This window comes from Lepidochelys olivacea (genome assembly GCF_965140295.1).
Source record: "Lepidochelys olivacea isolate rLepOli2 genome assembly, chromosome: 6".
Taxonomy (NCBI): domain Eukaryota; kingdom Metazoa; phylum Chordata; order Testudines; family Cheloniidae; genus Lepidochelys; species Lepidochelys olivacea.
The window spans coordinates 124,068,233-124,087,032 of record NC_140416.1 but is presented as its reverse complement, the minus strand read 5'-3'; the positions used below and the strand labels follow the sequence as shown (position 1 = coordinate 124,087,032).

Below are 18,800 nucleotides of genomic sequence, written 5' to 3'. Positions count from 1 at the left end.
TACCTTCTCTCCTTGGCTGATAAGTGTCTTCGCCCATGTGACTTACTGTCACTCTAAAAAAGTGAAATAAAGTTATATTTTATTATTTCCACTCATAGAAATCACATGCCGTGTTACTTGTTTGACGATCTTACCCGAGAGCTTACCAGGTTGGATGCTTCCTCTTTTGTAACCATTTTCTGGTGGGATCTGTGAAGACTGAAAGGTGCAGCATGTTGTTAGAGAAATAACAGTCTGATAACACAGTCCTGACATAGCAGCAGCTGCCACAACTGAGACAAACTAATTCAGAGTTGTCTATTGGGCATCATGTCCAGGAAAGATCCTTTCCTTTTCTGAACAGGTAAATAGCGTCAGCACTATGCTGCATCCAGGGGATTTTGCACACCACCCCAATGTACCCTGTAGAATGGGTAATGAAGTCTCTTTGTTTAGTGACCAGACACATTTAACCTAGCATTGAATCCAAATCTCTTGAGTTTGGATTTTCAAAGGAGCCTAAGGAAACTGAGTGCCTCTGAAAGCCCCAGCTGTGATAAATGAAATTAAGTCACAGAGAAACTGTGAAGTAGGCTCTCAGAGATCTTCCCCTGTTAGGTCTTTATTGCATGCACACAAATCCCACGCACACAAAGCATTATTTTTACAGCTGTAATACCTATTAAATAAACCCAGACTGAATGAATTGGAAACTGAAGTCTGATTTCTTGGGAGGACGGGTGGCAGTTTTCCCCGACTCACCCCTAAGTGCCTCAATGTCTACGGTGAGAGTGGTTCATTCTTATGCCCATTCATCTCGTTCCCTTCAAGCTGCTAAATAGTGCCATTTGTGAAGACAGCAGGGTAAGTGGTAGGAAGATTAGCCACTGGCACTAACTGGAGATCACCATCTCATTTCAGGTGGCAATAATTTTCACTCACTACCATCTTGAATAAGAACAGAAGTGACATTAGGCTTCCCATTTCCTGGGTCCTGGTAGAACACTTAAGTGGAAGAAGGTTGGTCTCCCCAAGTAGGAAAAATTGTAAAATGCCCTGTGCTTGAAGCACCCCTAGCCAATATATCTTGATTTTATTTTTTTTTTTAATAGTCCCCCACATGGCATTCTCATAAGCAAATTAGGGAAACGTGGTCTAGATGAAGTTACTACAAGGTGGGTGCACAATTGGCAGAAAGACCCTACTGAGAGAGCAGCGATCAACAGTTCACTGTCAAACTGGGAGGGTGTATCTAGTGGGGTCCCGCAGGGGTCAGTTTTGGGTCCGGTACTATGCACTATCTTCATTAATTACCTGAACAACAAGTGAGAGTATGCTTATTACATTTGCAGAGGACGCCAAGCTGAGAGGGGTTGCAAGCACTTTGGAGGACAGGATTAGAATTCAAAATGACCTCAACAAATTGAAGATGAAATTCAGTAAAGATAAGTGAAATACTCTGCATTTAATAAGGAAAAGTCAAACACACAACGATAAAATGGGGAATAACTGGTTAGCTGGTAGTGTTACTGAAATGGATCTGGGGGCTATCGTAGATCACAAATTGAAGGAGAGTCAACAATGTGATGCAGTTGTGAAAATGGCTAATCTCATTCTGGGGGTAACTGTCCCACTCCACTCGGCACTAGTGAGGCCTCAGCTGGAGTACTGTGTCCAGTGCTGGGCTCCATGCTTTAGGGAAGATGTGGACAAACTGGAGAGACTCTAGAGGAGAGCAACAAAAACAAAACAAGGTTTAGAAAACTTGACCTATGAGGAAAGGTTAAAAAAACTTGGGCATGTTTAGTCTTGAGAAAAGAAGATTGAGGAGGGACCTGGTAAGTGTTCAAGTATGTTAAGGAATGTTATAAAGAGGACTGTGATCAGTTGTTCTCCATGTTCACTGAAGATAGAAGTAGTAATGGGCTTAATCTGCAACAAGGGAGATTTAGGTTAAATAGTAGGGAACACTTTCTAACTCTAAGGGTAGTTAAGCTCTGGAACAGGCTTCCAAGGGAGGTCATGGAATTTCCATTGTTGAGATTTTTAAGAACCAGTTGGGCAAACACCTGTCAGAGATGGTCTAGGTTTACTTGGGTCCCACTTCAGGGAAGTGGGCTGGACTTGATGACTTCAAGGTTCCATCCAGCCCTACATTTCTATGATTCTATAATAGCATTGGCAATGGCCAAAATACCACATATGCCCCAGCCAGAGAATGCATTAGCGCGGTGGTTACTACAGTCAGGAGAAGGGGGAATAAGATAACCCAAAATGAAGAACTGTGTAACTGTGTAGAGAAGACCATCTAGGAAGGGCGGGGCAGCACTACCAGACATGTATACACTTGTTTTACTTGGTATTCAGGCAGCCTGCATCTTTGAACACTAGGATTAAATCTTATGTACTCATTGCAATCCCTCTTATCACATAAACATAGTTTAAGGCACTGACATTCTTAGAATGGCTCATACCGCTGACAAACGTGGAGGCTCTTTTGGTTACCTTTGTGGTTGAAGATGTGACAGGTCAATTGCAGTGTCTGGATAATTTATCTCCTCCTCCTTTACTTCACTCATCAGCTCCTGACCTTCAGCCTCTTCTTCAGATTCTACATCATCGTCTTCAGAGGTTCCCTCTTGTGCTGGTAGCTTGTTTATTCCATCCTTGTCTGCATGAGCAACGTCCTCCTCGGGGTTACTGTTAGACCTGACTTCAATACCATCAGGCATTTCTTGAGGCAGTGCCTTCTCATCATCAGTGCTGCTATCATCTCCTTCTGGTGCTTCTTCTAAATGAGGTAGGAGAAAAGACATTTCAGTTTACAGACACTAGACTAACACATTACTAATTCAGGGAGCTGAATGCACATCCCAATGTATTTTTAAGAGTTCCCAGCATGCCCACAGTAAAATATATTAAACCCTGCATAATACCTAGTAGCTCCACTTCTTCTGACACCAGTTCATTGGTACTACTGGTCACAGACTCCATATCCTCATCCTGCACTTTGATCTTTCGTTCGTCTCTGTGTCTCCAAACACAAGATTCTTCCACCTAAATGACAGAAGCAGGTCCTTTTTATTGAGCAAAAGGATTTCCAAGGAAACTGGCTTATACCAAACCCAATGAGAAACTGTAGTGAATGAACACGTGGAACTTCAAATCTTTCTACTGATTCTTAGGAGCCCAACAACAATGTTCATCATGGGCTCCATTCAATGGACAGAATCCCATTGAGTTCTGTGAGGACTGGATCTGGCCAAGAGATTGAAAACTACTATATTAATGCAAGCTCTTGTGTGGAAACCATTTGGCAAATCTTAGTGTCCCTTATTTGTCTTGACATCATCTTCCTGTTTTTTCAGCATGCCCTTCAATCTTATTCCTCTCCAGGAACAAATTCTGTGTGTCCCTTGAACTCATTTACACATTCCTGAAACTGCCTTCCCTGGTGATTAATTTCCAGCCTTTATATGCAACAACTGACTTGCCTACTTCCATTTCTTTTCCTTATTTTTATGTAAAATCTCCTAAATTTTTGAGCTCCTTTACCATGGAAAGGAATAGGGGAAAAAGTTTGAAAGCATGTCCCTAGAAGATGAAGGCTAGTGGGAGCCCACTGTAGCTAGTCACACACCCATCAGACTGCCCACAAAAAGGGAGCTTTACAAACTCCTGCTAACACTTTAAACACTTGTTATTAAAAAAAAAAAATATCTGGAGGTGCCGTGGTCACAGGGTTTGTTCTAAATAAATAATTAAAAACAGGAATCCCACTCCAGGGGGAAAAGTATTTAAAGAGTGGCAGCTTCTTTGATAAGCTTAGCCCATTGTACCCAGTTTGTTTCTTCAGTTGGCGGTTTCTGAGCTGCATGCCCACTCTCATGAACTAGATTAAAGGTTTCTCTTCCATTCAGAGCTAACAGAATGATAGTGACCTACTGGAAGGGAAAGGTGCTCATGGGAATTAAGGATTGTTGTGAACTATTACAGCTTTATGTTTATGTAACAAAAAGGAGACAAATGTAAGCAATGAATGGGACAGTACCTTAAATAAGAAGCTAAACCCCATCATAAGATATGAAGGTGGAAGAAAGTTTTTTTTCCCTGGGGAAAAAAAGGAAAACATAAGGTGGTTTAAATATATAAACATATTTTGCCAGCTTCTTGCAGTGATCCTTGCCACTGTAGAAGATACAGATTTTTTGGACAATTGTGGTTTACAAATTGATGGTCTCTCTTCAAGTTCTCACCTCTTATCATGAAGCTCCCTGTAGTCAGATATTCTCCAGTTGGTGCTGTTTTAGACACCTGAGAAGAGCATCACATATTGTATATTTAATAAAGTACCGTAGAAAACGGTGCCTCACTGAGTAATAACGGTAATAAAAATGAGCATTTAAGCTAACTGAATTTCTGATTTCTAAGGACAGCTTTTTAACTTCACAAAGTGAAGAGTATTATAGGGAGGATTTGCTGAGGAACAACCTCCCATCACCTGAAGCCTTTAAATCATCACTGGATGTCTTCCTAAAAGATGCTCTGGTTCAACCAGAAGTTACTGGCCTTCATGTCGAAATCACTGGATAAAATTTAATAGACTGTGTTATGCAGGGGATCAGATTTGAGCATAACAGTCCCCTCTGGCCTTAAAAATCTATGAATCTGAGGGCTTGTTTTCAGTTCCGGGGTAAGCTGACCTAAGATACGCTACTCCAGCTACGTGAATAACGCGCTCTGCTGTCGATTTAGCGGGTCTAGTAAGACCCACTAAATTAACACCCGTAGGGGTGTTGATCTCCTCAGTAGTGAAGACAAGCCCTCAGTTTCTTCCCAGACCTAACTTAAGTGGGCTCTGTAATGGAAGACTCCCCATTCCACTGCTCCCAGGGCAATACTGTGCTCTGCTTGCAGGAGGTTCCTTTTGAGACCAGCCTTCTTAGCCAGAGGGAAAGTCCTTAATCAGTCTTGAGATTACAGGTTCAAATCACAGCAGAAAGAAATTGTTTTCCCGATAGGGAAGCAGTGAGAGATTCCAACAACTTTTTGGGAACCAGTCTTTCACTGTTAGTGCCCAAGACACAACTAAAACCACATACAGATACCTAAGTAGAGATACTAGAAATGTTTACATGAGCTAGCCTCAGTTACAATACAGTGCCATGAAGAAAGAACATATTGAAAAGGGTAAACTACAGCAGGCTTGGTGAAATTATGTCAAATGACTGTATCTAGAAAACAGATCAGCTTTTCATGTTGCCTGCCCATTCCAACATTCTAGGTGTTTTACGACAAAACAAACAAACCCTTATTTAATATGTGAATTAAAGTTCTAACAGAACATTAAAAACTGATTACACTTCTTAAAAATCATTCCCAATCTGACCTTGTGCTGGGGTGCACCACGCCCTTTGAGGAGGCCTGCTGGAGGCCTTGCGGTCCTACCACACTCCGCTCCAGAAAAGGCATAGTAAAGGTAGGTCCTCCAGGCTTGTGCTGAAAGGCTGCAGGGGAGCAGCCAATCAGACCCTAGCAGGCTCAGTTAAAAAGAGCAGCACAGCCACCTGAGCAAGTCAGTTCCTGACGGGGACTGAAAGGGAAAAGACAGAGACTCTCCAGGCAAGGAGGCCTGGGTGAGACCCTGCGCAAACAGGAAACAAGAAAGTAGAACCCAAGGACTATAGCCTAAGGCAGAGATTCTCAAACTGTGGTCCACGGATCACCAGTGGTCTGCCAGCTCCATTCAGATGGTCCGCGGATAGTTCCCTCTAAGGTGCACGCCTGGGCGGCCACCCACCTGATTAGTGGAGCCGTGCAGACATGGCTCCATTAATTAGGTTCCTGGACCGTGGAGAAGACACACATGTAAGGTGAGGTAGTGGCCTTTGGGGGAAATAGGGGGTAGGTGGGAGGGGGCAGTGGAGTGAGACGGGGGGTGGAATTTAGAACGTGCAAGGCTGCGGCTGCCAGAGGAAGAGGAGACTTTCCCCAGCTCCAGGGCTGCGGCTGCCAGAGGAAGAGGAGACTTTCCCCAGCTCCAGGGCTGCGGCTGCCAGAGGAAGAGGAGACTTTCCCCAGCTCCAGGGCTGCGGCTGCCAGAGAGAGATGGCCCTCCTTCCCAGCCTCAGCTCTGTGGCTGGGGAGATACCCCTCCCCTCCTTCCCAGCCCCAGCTCGGGGGCTGCCACAGCAGGAGAGAGAGGGCACATCCATTGCATTAGAAAGGTAAGACTACTGATATTAAAATATGAGTTGTGTGCTTTTATCTGTAGAACAAAATTTTTTTTAATTTTTTAATTTAATTTTTTTATATATAGTGCTTTTATCCAAAGCACTTTACAATAGTTAGCTAACGGTACAAACAATCTTTGGAAAGATCATTTAGTGGTCCACCGAGACCCTCAGCAATTTTCAAGTGGTCCGTGAAAAAAAAAAAGTTTGAGAACCACTGACCTAAGGTAATGGGTGAAGGTGATGGGACCGAGTGGGAAGCCATCCAGGAGTACCAGCAGCAACCAAGTAGAGGAAATAGTATGTGGCTGTTGTCTATAGGATACCTGGGTTGGGACCTGGAATAGTGGGTGGGCCCGGGTTCCCCCACCGTCCACAGGAGAAGTGGCTTAAGCCTCAAGGAGGTGATAAGACTCTGCATAAAAAGCCCAAGAAAGGGGCTGGGAATTTAAACAGGACCAGGGATGGGGCCGAAGACCCTGAAGAGGGCCAACCATTCTTTCAACTTTGTTACTGCCAGAAGGGGACTGAAGTTAAGGCATAAACTGGCTGGAGAGCTGGGATGCCAGAGAACTGCTGATGACAAAGTCTCCAGGGAGACCGCCTTGGGGGCAGTGTTCTCTAACAGGGCAGGGACAGACTGAAAGCTAGCCCAGAAGGGGCTGAGAATTGAGCCCAAAGGCAGGGCCGCAGATGACTACTTAGGCACAGTGATAGTCCGTGTTGGAACTTTGTCACCTGGAAGGGATTCCCTCTTGCATTTAGACTATGGCTAGGTCTATACTACAGCTTATGTTGGCATAACTTACATCATCCCCCTGAGAGAGACAAGTTACACCGACATAAGCGCCGGCGTGGACAGCACTATGTCAGCAGAAGAGCTTCTTCCACGACATAGCTACTGCTACTCGTGGAGGCTGAAGTATTTAAGACGACAGGAGAACTCTCTCCTGTTGGCTTAGAGCAGCTGCACCACTGTAAACTCTATAGTGTAGCCGTGGCCTATGTGTGACTTAGCCGGAGGGCTGAGCCACTGAAGACCCACCTGATGAGGGCAACAGGAAACAGGCAACCTGAGCCAAGAGAGAGTGCAGGTTTGCACCCACAGGAGGCGCTCACAAGAGATGAGTGCAGCACATCACAGACCTTTAACCTCTTTTTAAAAGATGCTGAACCCACAGCATTTCTTGGGTCCTGGGCCCATTATACCAAAGATTCACAAACCAAGGCCGCTGTCGTAGAGCCAGGGAGAACTTGTAAGGACCATCACATATAATACACAACTGTTTCTTTCAGTCTTTAATTTCATCGGTGGTGACATTTACATCGACAGTTCCACACTCATTCTTTCAGAGATTAACTTCTCAAAACGAACAGGCAAGATCTCCTTACCTGGTGATGATAGACCCACCAGGCACTAGTGATGACACGAGCATCCCACGCAGCACTGTAACATAATGCCATGGTGCCGGCCTCAGTCAGGGTCCGGGGAGGGATCAGCTCACCTGTAACAGCAACACCACCACATTTGCGTTAGCTGAGCACACGTTTAAAAAAGTAACCAGACATCGTACAAAAGCATCTCCGAGTGGGGATCTACAGAGGCAGGTCCTGAAGGCAATTTTCCTGCACAAAACAAGTACTGTGCTATTATGGCTTCCTCACTGGCTTGCACATTAATAAGGAAGGACTTCAGACTAAACCTCGTCAACTCGACGTCTGAAGTGAAACGAAGAGCGGACAAGGATGTAGCAGTACATTTTTACTGAAGTCCATTAAATTTCAAATTGTTTGTGTTTAACAGATTATAAATCAGAGCCAACCACAGACTTAATTACCTGTAGGATTCTTGATTACACAGCTAGTTGCACCATGTAGGTCAGCATGCACATATATATCTCCTAAAACAGAAGAGATAAGATTGGGACACATCACTGAGCACACTTAATTGCTGCACTGATCATTAAAAGAGGGTTCCAAGCTTTGAATTAGAAACTGATTTACTTGGAGCACTGCCAAAACATTCACATATTCAGGGGAAGTAATTATGTCTACTTGTCAGTTATACCCCATACTAATTGTCATTTATTCTGACATCAATATCATGGTGAACTAAGACCTTTGGTATGCTAATATATTGCAATACTTCTGAATTCTGTATTCTGCTGTAGAACAGGGGTTCTCAACTTTTTTCTTTCTGAGGGCCCCCCCGCAACATCCTATAAAAACTCCACAGCCCACTTGTGCCACAACAACTGTTTTTCTGCATATAAAAGCCAGGACCCAGTATTAGGGGTATCAAGTAGGCAACTGCCTGGGGCCCCACGCCACAGGGAGCCCTGTGAAACAAAGTTGCTCAGGCTTCAGCATGTGGTGGCTGGTCTCAGGGCCCCAGGCTTCAACCCCATGAGGTGGGGCTTTGGCTTTCTGCCCTGGGCCCCAACAAGTCTAATGCTGGCCCTGCTTGGCAGCCCCTTGAAATCCACTCGCAGCCCCCCTACGGAGTCCAGGACCCCTGGTTGAGAACCACTGCTGCAGGAAAATACTAGCTATAACTTATGTCTATGGTCTTACGCTCCTCCATGTGGAACAGTGTACAACTGCAAAAGGTAAAGTCTGTTAGTTTGCTTTTTAACTCAGTTCAGGCAATTTCAAAACTATTGGGTGAAGCTGCATTCCATACCACACCTCACACATGGACATAATTATAAAGCTCCAAAGAACTTCAGTCTGAAATTCCAGACAATGTAGCAAAATGAGAATGCGTACAAGCAAGCTGAATTTTATACACAAGCTAATAAAGATCTAATAGTGTTCCTCAGTTTTGGATGTACAATACAAGCATTTATAACAATCAGCAAAGAAAACAAAAACTATGCTGACATGCTTGATTTAATCTTACTAACCTGATTTCAAATATCGCTTCACAATCATTTCATTCTGCTGTTGATCTCTTCCAGCTATAATGAGGTAATTTTCAGAGCTAATAAACCACAGGAACTTCTCAAACCTGTCAAATTACATCAAACCACGCTGTATAAAATAACTGGAACTGTTTGCCTATTACAGAAAGTATGGTTTTTGCCAGGGTCTCAGTACTTTAATGTATTACAGGTGGAAAGACAGGTATTCTCAAAGATACTTCGTTTTGTTGATCAGCTACAGTTTCATACATATGTATATGGCATAAATTCAAGGTATTGTACAAATGTAATTGGACTGTCAATCATATTCTTTAAAAGGACACATCAAGCAAATCTCACAATCTATTTTTTTAACTATAATTGCTACTTTTAAAACAGCTGTTTATAAAAAGAGAGAAAGTATTTCTTTTCCATGTTTACTCTGTGTGCATTTAAAATCACTTTGTGTACAGTCAGTCTCCCCAGTTGTTTGTGTGGATCTTTTATATTGCAGATAGAGAAAATGTTTAAAATTTTAGGAAAACATGGCTTCAATCCCACAAGAGGATCCACATAGGCAGATCCGCGCACCCATGCAGAGCACTCTTGAAGGGCCCCACCCAGGTGGATCTACCGGCAGGACTGGGGCTTATAACTAAAACCACAACAACTGACAAGGGACATACGGGTGGGTGTAGTACCAAAACACTACTTTTAACTCTTTTTTTAAAAACCAAATTAGATTTCATGTCAACAACGTCCTTTTAAATTTACACAGACTCACACACTCATCTGAGAGGGTAACTATCAAAAGTTTACTTGCCAATAAACCTTTCTTGCTTTCTGAATGGTGGTAACTGTTTGAACTTCTTTCAATGTTTGCTTTGTCTTCTTTTCTGCTGATTTGAATGCCTGTTTAGGAAATATGGACATTCCCAATTCTACAAATGCAGTGATCATACAAGCAATAGCCAAACAGTAAGACAATATGAAGAAAAATACCCCCAAAATGTAGTTTGAGACAGTATAGTCACTCGTTTTGCACATAATTCAATTTGCAGACCTAAAAACCATTTCTGCCCGTGCAAAATCAGAGGCACTTCATTAACGGCTGTCTTAAAATCTTCATAATTTTGAAAAGGCATGTCTCCATTATTCTGTCATGTAGTTTCTCTAAAATGTGTGTTCTGAAAATAACATCAGCTACCTGATCATAATGGTTCTTGTTAATGCTGCCTCAGCTACTGGTCTGTCAGCATTTCCATTATAAAATGCTTTTAAGGAGTTCATAACTGTTGATGGAAACTAAATGATTCAAGGCTGCAACTTGTCAGCCCTACATGTAGGTTAAATTGTTTTGGCAAGCTTGATGGGAGGGGGTTGAAACATTAAATCAGCGTAACAGTATTAACACAAAAAAGGTACATTTTAAACAAACCAGGAAAAGGTAATAATAAATACCTTCTCTGCAGCTTCTACTGTCTTCTGTGTTTTTTTGGCTGCATGTCTCTTATGATCATAATATCTGTGAAACACAAATTCATTTACATCTCAGATCCCAGTATATTAACTCATTTTTAGAGCTATTTCTTCCCACGGTACTTCGTGCCAGCAGTAAATACTTCATTCTGATAAGGAAAATGTTATGTTTGGCTTAGCTTTTTTGCCTATTGCCTATCACTGTGAATCTGAAAATTGCATCAGTTGAAATGAAGTTACTAATTTATTACCCTCACTAGAAATGTAGAGCCCTGCCTTTATATTTACTTTGCAGAGAAAGTAGCCATTATGTCCTGTGTCTGTTTCTATGCTTGATGTAATTAACATTAAATTAAAATGATTATCAGAGACTGGTTAACACAGAAATGGCAAGACAACATTCTGGGGCGGAGGAATGGACAGTCTATAACTAAGGTAAGGCTACACACTCTAAATATTTCTGTAGGAAAAAGACTAATTCCTATGATAGTAGCAGAGTCTATTGAAATTAAGCTAAGGAGCAGACTACTAAAAATATACACATTTTAAATCTTACTTTTTAGCATTGGCATATGCAGACAAACTGAGATCAACATCAACCAACAATGGCTTGTTTTTCTGAGGTTTCTTCAGCTGTTTATTTTTATGCTTTTTCTTCTTCCCTTTTGGTTCTTCAACTTCTTTCCAATGATCAGCTTCGTCATCTTCTTCTTCCTCCTCCTCCTCCGATAATACATACGGGTTTCTATCAAAATATAAAAGTATATTGATTGTCTTAAAAAGTACTCCAGACTTTTTATTGTAAAAGTTAGCAAGATGCATTCCTCCTTCCATTAATTTTGTAAATAATATTACAAAAGATACACACTCTTGTTTTCAATCTGAAGAAGGCTCTATGGTTATGAATAAAGATAAATGTATAATTATAACAGTTTTGATTATGCACTTTCACACAGGAGAAGGAGGAGGAGAACAAAGATGAAACAAATACAGGACATTTTACCCTTGATCTTTGTGCAAAATGAAGACTAGATAGTGGCTCATTATGTTTAATCAAAGCAAATGCAAGCTAGGTAACGGTCTGAGATTTTGTGAAATATCTGATCCATTATCATGAAGCTATTCTGAGCATGTATTACTTTGAGTTGCCTTTGCTACTCATCAGCACAGTAAACTCTGTCTTCTATTACTATGTTTGACATGTGTAGCCTTAAGGAGGTAGAGGAGCATACAGCATAAATAATGTTTTCTCTGTATCACACAGCAAAGTATACTATTGTTTCCATTATCTTGTGTAGATTCAACTGTCTTTAGATGATGTGTATGATTAGCTGTGTGACCTTAATTCATATTGTGAAACAAACTGAAATAGCAGAGACACTGATAGATTCCAAGGCCAGAAGGGACCATTGTGATCATGTAGTCCAGTGGTACCCAAGCTTTTCCTCTTGCACGCCCCCCCGTACCACTAATGGAATGTGCATGCCCCCCCACACTCCTGGGCCGGGAGTGGAATCATGGCCAACCTGGTGGCCACGGCCAAGGCCTAGGAGTGGAGCTGTGGTCGGGAGCCGAGACTAGGGACCGGAGATGGGAAGGGGTCTGAACCACGGCCGGGAGCAGGAGCACGGCCGGAGATGAACTGGAGGCAAAGTGGAGCTAGGTGGTGCTCCCTTCCCACCGCCCCACAGAGGCTGGCCCAGGTCCCACTGCGCCTCCCCTGGACATTCCTTCACACAGCCCACAGTTTGGGGACTACTGATCTAGCCTGACCTCCTGCATTACACAGGCCATAGAACTTCCTCAAAATAATACAGGAAGCAAATTGTGACAGTGAGCAGAAGCAAGATTATTTCAGCCCCACATTTTACTCAAAAGCTGGAATATATATCTGGAAACCCCTATATTCACTTTTTGCTTATCGGTACAATTCTCATATCCTTCTTTTCCATACTGACTTAAGGTATTTTCCACTATCAGTTTTTTACTCTCTATTAGGCTTCCTAATTGGGGGGTGGGGGGTCTATATATAAACTCAAACGAAGATCTCTTATATTTGGGTTTAGGCTTAGAGGATTTCCAGTACATTTACACAGTTAAATATATTTCTAGTTTGTTGCCGATACCTGCAGGACCCTTACGTTTTGTACCTCATTTAGTTTTTTTATTTTTAAGTGTCCGCAAGGGCAAGGCACTGATCCAGTATCAAGCTTCTTGTGATGATTTTCCTGGAGGGAGCAGAATGATCTAAATCACAGCTCATACCAGTTTGAATTTTGAACTCTAACTTGTTTACTGGGCCATCTTGTCCAGCCAGCCTACAGCATGCTAAACTTTCAACTAGATTCCCTCTTTTGGGCATCAAGGAATGTCAAGATTATTTAAGTTACTGATTTTTTAAATGCATTTGTTTTGCATAATATGCTTGGTGTTGCCTGTTGCATCAAACCAAATGAGGCACGTTTCCCGGAACTGCCTAGGACATGCAGGTAAAAGTGCTTTTGCTCACTACTGCCCTTTCCTCTTAGACATTTCCCACCACTTTTAAAATGTGACCAGTTAACTCTTGCTTTTATATGCTTGAAGAGTCTATTTCAGTTATTGAACTAAAGGAAAACCAAGAAAGAAAGGTGCATATCGGATCAGTGCCTCTGTCTGTTCACAAAGCCCTCACACTCACGCTTTAATGTTGCTAAAACCCAGCACCATGAATACATTTGACATATATTAACTGACAAAATAATGTAAGCTCAAATGAAGATGCTCTTTTCCTAGTTAACTTGCTAGTTGTGGGATTAGTCCCTCTTAATGTCTTGTTGATCTACAACATACTTACTTTAGTAGCATTGTGATATGATTTGTCTGAAGCTTTAATTCTTTGATTGCACTCGCAACAGGGTCTCCCTGAGCCTGAGCTTCTTTTACAATTGCTCCAATTTCAGTCCAGTCTATCTGGTTGGCTAAGGCACTGCGGACCACCTGGATAGCTCGGTCAACTACGTCCAGGTTCATTTCTACGAGTTCTCCTTTTACCTTATCAATTTCCTTCAGGAAAGAAAAAGCTCTCTTACAATTCAGACTAAAAACCAATTAAATTTCATAAAAATGATGATTAAAGAAACAAATCTATACAATTAATACAGCTGCACTAAAATTAAACACATTGTTCAAAAGATGACCTCTTCCAAGGGCACGCAAAGCATTGACAAGAAGCAGTGTATCATCACTACAGTTCACACTTCCCTCTAGCTTCTCTCCCTTTTTGGTGAACTTGTTAGTGAATAAATACTCCGATTTGTCATCTCAAGTGAACACTAAGGAACACAACTTAGGGTGGAAGTGATACTACATGGAATATTAAAAATATTTTCTCTTTAAAACTTGTCTTATGAAAACAGATAGCTCTACCTGAGCTTGATGAAGAGATTCTAGTCTATGCTCATGATCTTTACGAACATTTTCCAGCTTCTTCAGTGCTTGTTTTTCCTTTCGACAGCCAAAGAAAAGAAAGTAAAAAGATTATTAAAGCTAATGTTTAAAATCAAATTTACACAGGTTCAGAGGGAAGGTACTGTACATCTGGGGTCAGGCTTGAGTTATGAGAGATTACAAGTATTGGTTACAAGGTTCACAAGATACATACATAGCACATAACCAGCACAGACCCAGACTGGAGTTTTTAAAAAAATCAGTGAATAAGTGATCTCGGGTATGCAACCCATAAAATTTATTTAGAGTCCAAGTCAGTGTTGGTGTAACGAATAGGTACATGGGTGGGGGTGCATCCCTTAGTCAGTCAGGGGAGGAAGTGGGTTATTTCCCTGACCGGTGGTTTTGTTTACTCATCCTAGTACTGACAGTGTCCCATGACGTGCTCCGTGTAGAGGTCTCTGGACCACCTGATGGTGTCAGACACCATGAGCTGTCTCATGAGCCGGGCGTAGCGCCGACCGACTCTGCATATTACAAATTTTGCAGTGTTAGATATTCAACACCCAACTGTATCCTATTACAGTATGGAGAGGAAAGAAGTGGAAACAGGATTTTGTTGAGCACTGTCATAGAAAGCGTAGCAAAAGCCACTTCAGTGATTTTTGGACAGGCACTCCATTCATTACGGATCATTACCTGTTAGGTTCACTCCCTCTGGGGCACCTGGCATTGGTCACTGTTCATAGACAGGATACTGGGCTGGATGGACCTTTGGTCTGATCCAGTATGGCCATTCTTATGTTCTTGCTGATTAGCTATTCAATGCCGTGTCTGCACAGTTTAAAAGGAATCCACGGAAGCATCGTAACACTAATAATAGTAGCGGTCATAATGATTGTAATTTCCCAACAAGAACTGCCCTGGTGCATGCAGCTTCAGACCTGCCCCATACAAAGCAACCCATTATCTTTAACTGAACAAGACAGCACCCACATGGTGCTACAAAGAGCAAGGGCCCCTAAATCAGACAAATGTCCAGCATCCTGAAGCTCTAAAGGAGTTAAATCAGCTGTTCTGCTTGTGAATGAGACTGTACCTGTTGCAAAGCTTTCAAATCAATCTTCTGACCTTCTAGCTTGGAGTAAAATTCATCCACGGCCTTCAAGAAAAAAAGTCAGTTTAAAGGATCTCAAAGGATGCAATAACCTAGATCAGGAAAGAGTAAGCAGACAGGAGTGGTTCTGTTCTTAAGAGGAGACTGCAAGACTGCAAAAAGGAGTCTGATCCTAAACTAGGTTTCAACACACTTCCCCTGCTCTACCTAGTCAAGGGACAGTTCAGCGAGGTACTTAAGCACAGGCCTAGCTTTAACCATGGGACTGAACTGGAGCCAAATTCTATATTAGCAAATGATGTAGTGAAGGAAGGAACACGTTCTTTAATCTAAGTATGTAACAACTGTGAAACTACCGTAGGTACAGCCATCTCTGCAATGAGCCATCATAATAATCAAGGTTTCAGAGTAACAGCCATGTTAGTCTGTATTCGCAAACAGAAAAAGGCGTGCTTGTGGCACCTTAGAGACTAACCAATTTATTTGAGCATAAGCATAATTATCAATTGGTTAATAAGAACAGAATCTCCAAATCAAGCATATGAAGTTCAATACAGTTCTTTGTGGTTGGTTTCAACAGGCAGAAACTGCTTACAATAAAGTTTCTGAGTTTATTTATGCTATGAAAATCACCAGCACTGTGAGGTAGGTGGTACAAACATGATGGGGAGGCATGGCAGGAGAGTGCAAAGTAGGGAATCTAGAGATCGGATTTAGTATAAAATAATTATCTATAGGTTATGTTAACCTTAGTTAGCCAAGAACCAGAAAGGACAAAGATTTCATTTTTAGTGAAATTCCATGTCAAACATTCATCATATTTATATTTTTGCTATTACCCTCAGCTATAAACCAACTGTCTATAAACACCTATATAACCACCAGCAAAATATGTTTAAACAAGTGAAGACAGAGAGTAGCTTGGTTCTGGACACAAATACGTCTTTCACCAATGCTACATGCTATATTTCAGTTACTGGACATTTGAGAGACAAGATGAGTGAGGAAATATCTTTTATTGGTGAGACACACAAACTTGGTCCAATAAAGATATTTCCTCATCCACCTCGTCTCTCTAATGTCCTGGGACCAACACAGTTACAACACCACAGTTACTGGACATGACAGACAAATTGGGAACATAAATGGGTCAACTGTAGTTACCAAGAAATATTTTATTTAGCTTATATCTTACTATGATACTTACTGATTTTACACACCAAACTACCTAGTCATAAAGCATAAAAACGTAATAGTTTCCAGCACCATATTTTCTTTCACGTTTTTAGTATCAGTCATTTGAACTACTTAGTACTGTATCAGCAAAACCACTATACCTTATCAAATGTTTCGAATTCCATGTACGGACACTTTAGATGTTGAGAAAACAAGAAAGGATGAAATTCCTCATATCTGTAAAATATACATTTGATAGTATCACTTGAATGCTTAATATAAATTAGCTTTCTAGCAAGAAAGGGAGTTAATACTTCAAATATTTACGTGAGGATTTCTTCTGCAGGTTTATCTGGCTCCAGGCTTGGCTTTTTCTCCCGTTTCTGGAGGATATAACCCTTAAAAAAAAAAACCCCATAAGACACCACATTCACACTCATTTCTTTCCAGGAATCTTAAAAGTTATTTTTCCTTTCTTGCCCAAGGAGGAACAGTTTAACACCTTGCAAACATCTGACACTAAATCCACTGGTAAGCTCTTTTTTCATAGAGACTTTATGGTGCTAAGTGACTTTGCAGGTAAAATTTTGGCCACTCACCTTTATTCTAAAATATTCCAAATGAACACTGAACTTCTATAACAAACCCAAGTATACAATGCATCACACAAACTTTGTACCTTACATTTTAAACAACCCTTGTTTGTTAAGGATGCAGTGATGGGCAAGTCAGAATCAGAATGAATTGTACCATAAACTGAGCAATCCTTTCCGCCTTGAAGTTAGAGAAGAACTTGCTATAAGACAGCAGACTCAGAACATGGAAGAGAGAGGAGTGGATGGGCTATAGCACAATTTTTCCACAAGAAGTGAAAATGATCAGAAACACTGGCACGGGCCCACAGAGGATGTTCAATAGTTATTGCAATAAATAAATAAATACATGTTTGAAAATTAGGACTAAATTCCCAGGGTTAAAGAATGATTTCTATTACCTACTGGTAATTGGCAGTCTTTCTACTCAGGCCTTATTCCCAAGTTGCATTAAGATCGATGTAGAAGGATAAATTACAATCATATTGCTCGTCAGGCGCATGAATACCTTGAAGACACACAACTGCAAAATTAAATTTTGGTTCCTCATTGAACTACAGACTGAGATTATTTTGATATCCCTGAACACTTCATACATTAAAATTACTATCAGTATTTAAATACAATGGTGACACACAAGTCAGATAGGTCCCTTTTACTCCATTAGCTCATTTACAAGCTGCACGTCCAAGACAAGCATCATATATACACACCGGACCCTTGCTAGAACGTGCATCTATATAGCGCAAATTCACATATAATGTGGTTGCAGCAATGGATCCCAAATTTAATTACTTTAATTGGAATTCATTTTAACGCGGTACTGTGTATGGATCCCAAATCCCACGTTCTAGCGAGGGTCCGGTGTATTCCTTATTAGTATCTGGAGGACATCAGAGCAGCAAAAATAGAAAGACAACAACATGAAAAGATGTGATAGGCATGCTAAACCAATAGCAAATGTCTGACATGATAGAAGAACAATAATGCATGTTTCTTAGACGGTTTAACTTTGAACTATGCAGATATCAATTAAGATTTACCTTTCCACTAAAGTGGTTAGTTATCTTCATATATTCTTCTGCCTTCTGTAAAGCAGCAAGTACCCTTTCAATATTTTCTAAAGGAGAAAAAAAATGGATTTTGAAGAGGCAAGAATTTTGGGATATTTTACATAAACACATAGTGCACTACTTAACCAATAAAGGCTAAAGCTTGACAGACCAAAAACTAACCTCTGCTACTAACTGCATTTCTAGCCAGGGGTACAGAGGAATTTTCTCCAATATACACTTCTTGTGGGAAGTCTGGATTATGAGATTTTCAATAATCCTACTCTCTGAAATACTCTAAAACCAGGATTCTTGCAAATTTCAAAAAAGTCCGCATTTTAATAAGCATCTTTAACCATCAACTCCTTGCATTAGAAACAAATGTCCATTTTGAAGAAAGCCTCATTTAGTGTCCTTTTTAAACTTTGAGATATTTCTTTAAAAAATACGTATTGCAGCTACATGCATAAAATATAAGAGTGCTGGCATAAACACATAATTGCACATAAAAAACAAGGACTGGATGCGTGCAATTACCTGTCTTGGCAAGGGTGTACAATGAAAGTCCCTACTTTTGAAACATTAGCCATAAAACTCCCTTCTTTATTACAGCACTTCAGATAACAACAGATATCAGGTATTACATTATTTTAATTAATTACAGATCATCATATTAACATAGTTCTCCCCCTCCGAAAAAACACTCATAGCAAAGTACGACTACAGAACTAATCATTCTGACCTTACCGCCTCAACCCATAATTGTATATTCCAAAAAAATCAAAAGCAACTGTTCTAATTCATTCAAAATCCACCATATAATTTTTTTCATGATTAAC

At 41.0% G+C, this 18,800-nt stretch overlaps 1 protein-coding gene across 1 annotated transcript in view; it reads right to left on the bottom strand.

Annotated features, from left to right (window-relative positions):
• The window catches only part of NEMF (nuclear export mediator factor), a 38,295-nt gene that overhangs the window by 7,624 nt on the left and 11,871 nt on the right, over positions 1-18,800 (bottom strand). The window contains exons 8-25 of the mRNA XM_084631392.1: positions 17,953-18,029; positions 16,644-16,714; positions 16,478-16,553; positions 15,123-15,185; positions 14,003-14,080; positions 13,431-13,639; positions 11,151-11,339; positions 10,577-10,640; positions 9,939-10,027; positions 9,119-9,222; positions 8,051-8,113; positions 7,605-7,717; positions 4,236-4,293; positions 4,031-4,089; positions 2,916-3,036; positions 2,485-2,770; positions 147-198; positions 4-53 (exon numbers count right to left, since the gene is read on the bottom strand). Of these exons, the coding sequence (XP_084487518.1) occupies positions 4-53; positions 147-198; positions 2,485-2,770; positions 2,916-3,036; positions 4,031-4,089; positions 4,236-4,293; positions 7,605-7,717; positions 8,051-8,113; positions 9,119-9,222; positions 9,939-10,027; positions 10,577-10,640; positions 11,151-11,339; positions 13,431-13,639; positions 14,003-14,080; positions 15,123-15,185; positions 16,478-16,553; positions 16,644-16,714; positions 17,953-18,029 (1,822 nt within the window). The remainder of the gene's footprint in view (positions 1-3; positions 54-146; positions 199-2,484; positions 2,771-2,915; positions 3,037-4,030; positions 4,090-4,235; positions 4,294-7,604; positions 7,718-8,050; positions 8,114-9,118; positions 9,223-9,938; positions 10,028-10,576; positions 10,641-11,150; positions 11,340-13,430; positions 13,640-14,002; positions 14,081-15,122; positions 15,186-16,477; positions 16,554-16,643; positions 16,715-17,952; positions 18,030-18,800) is intronic.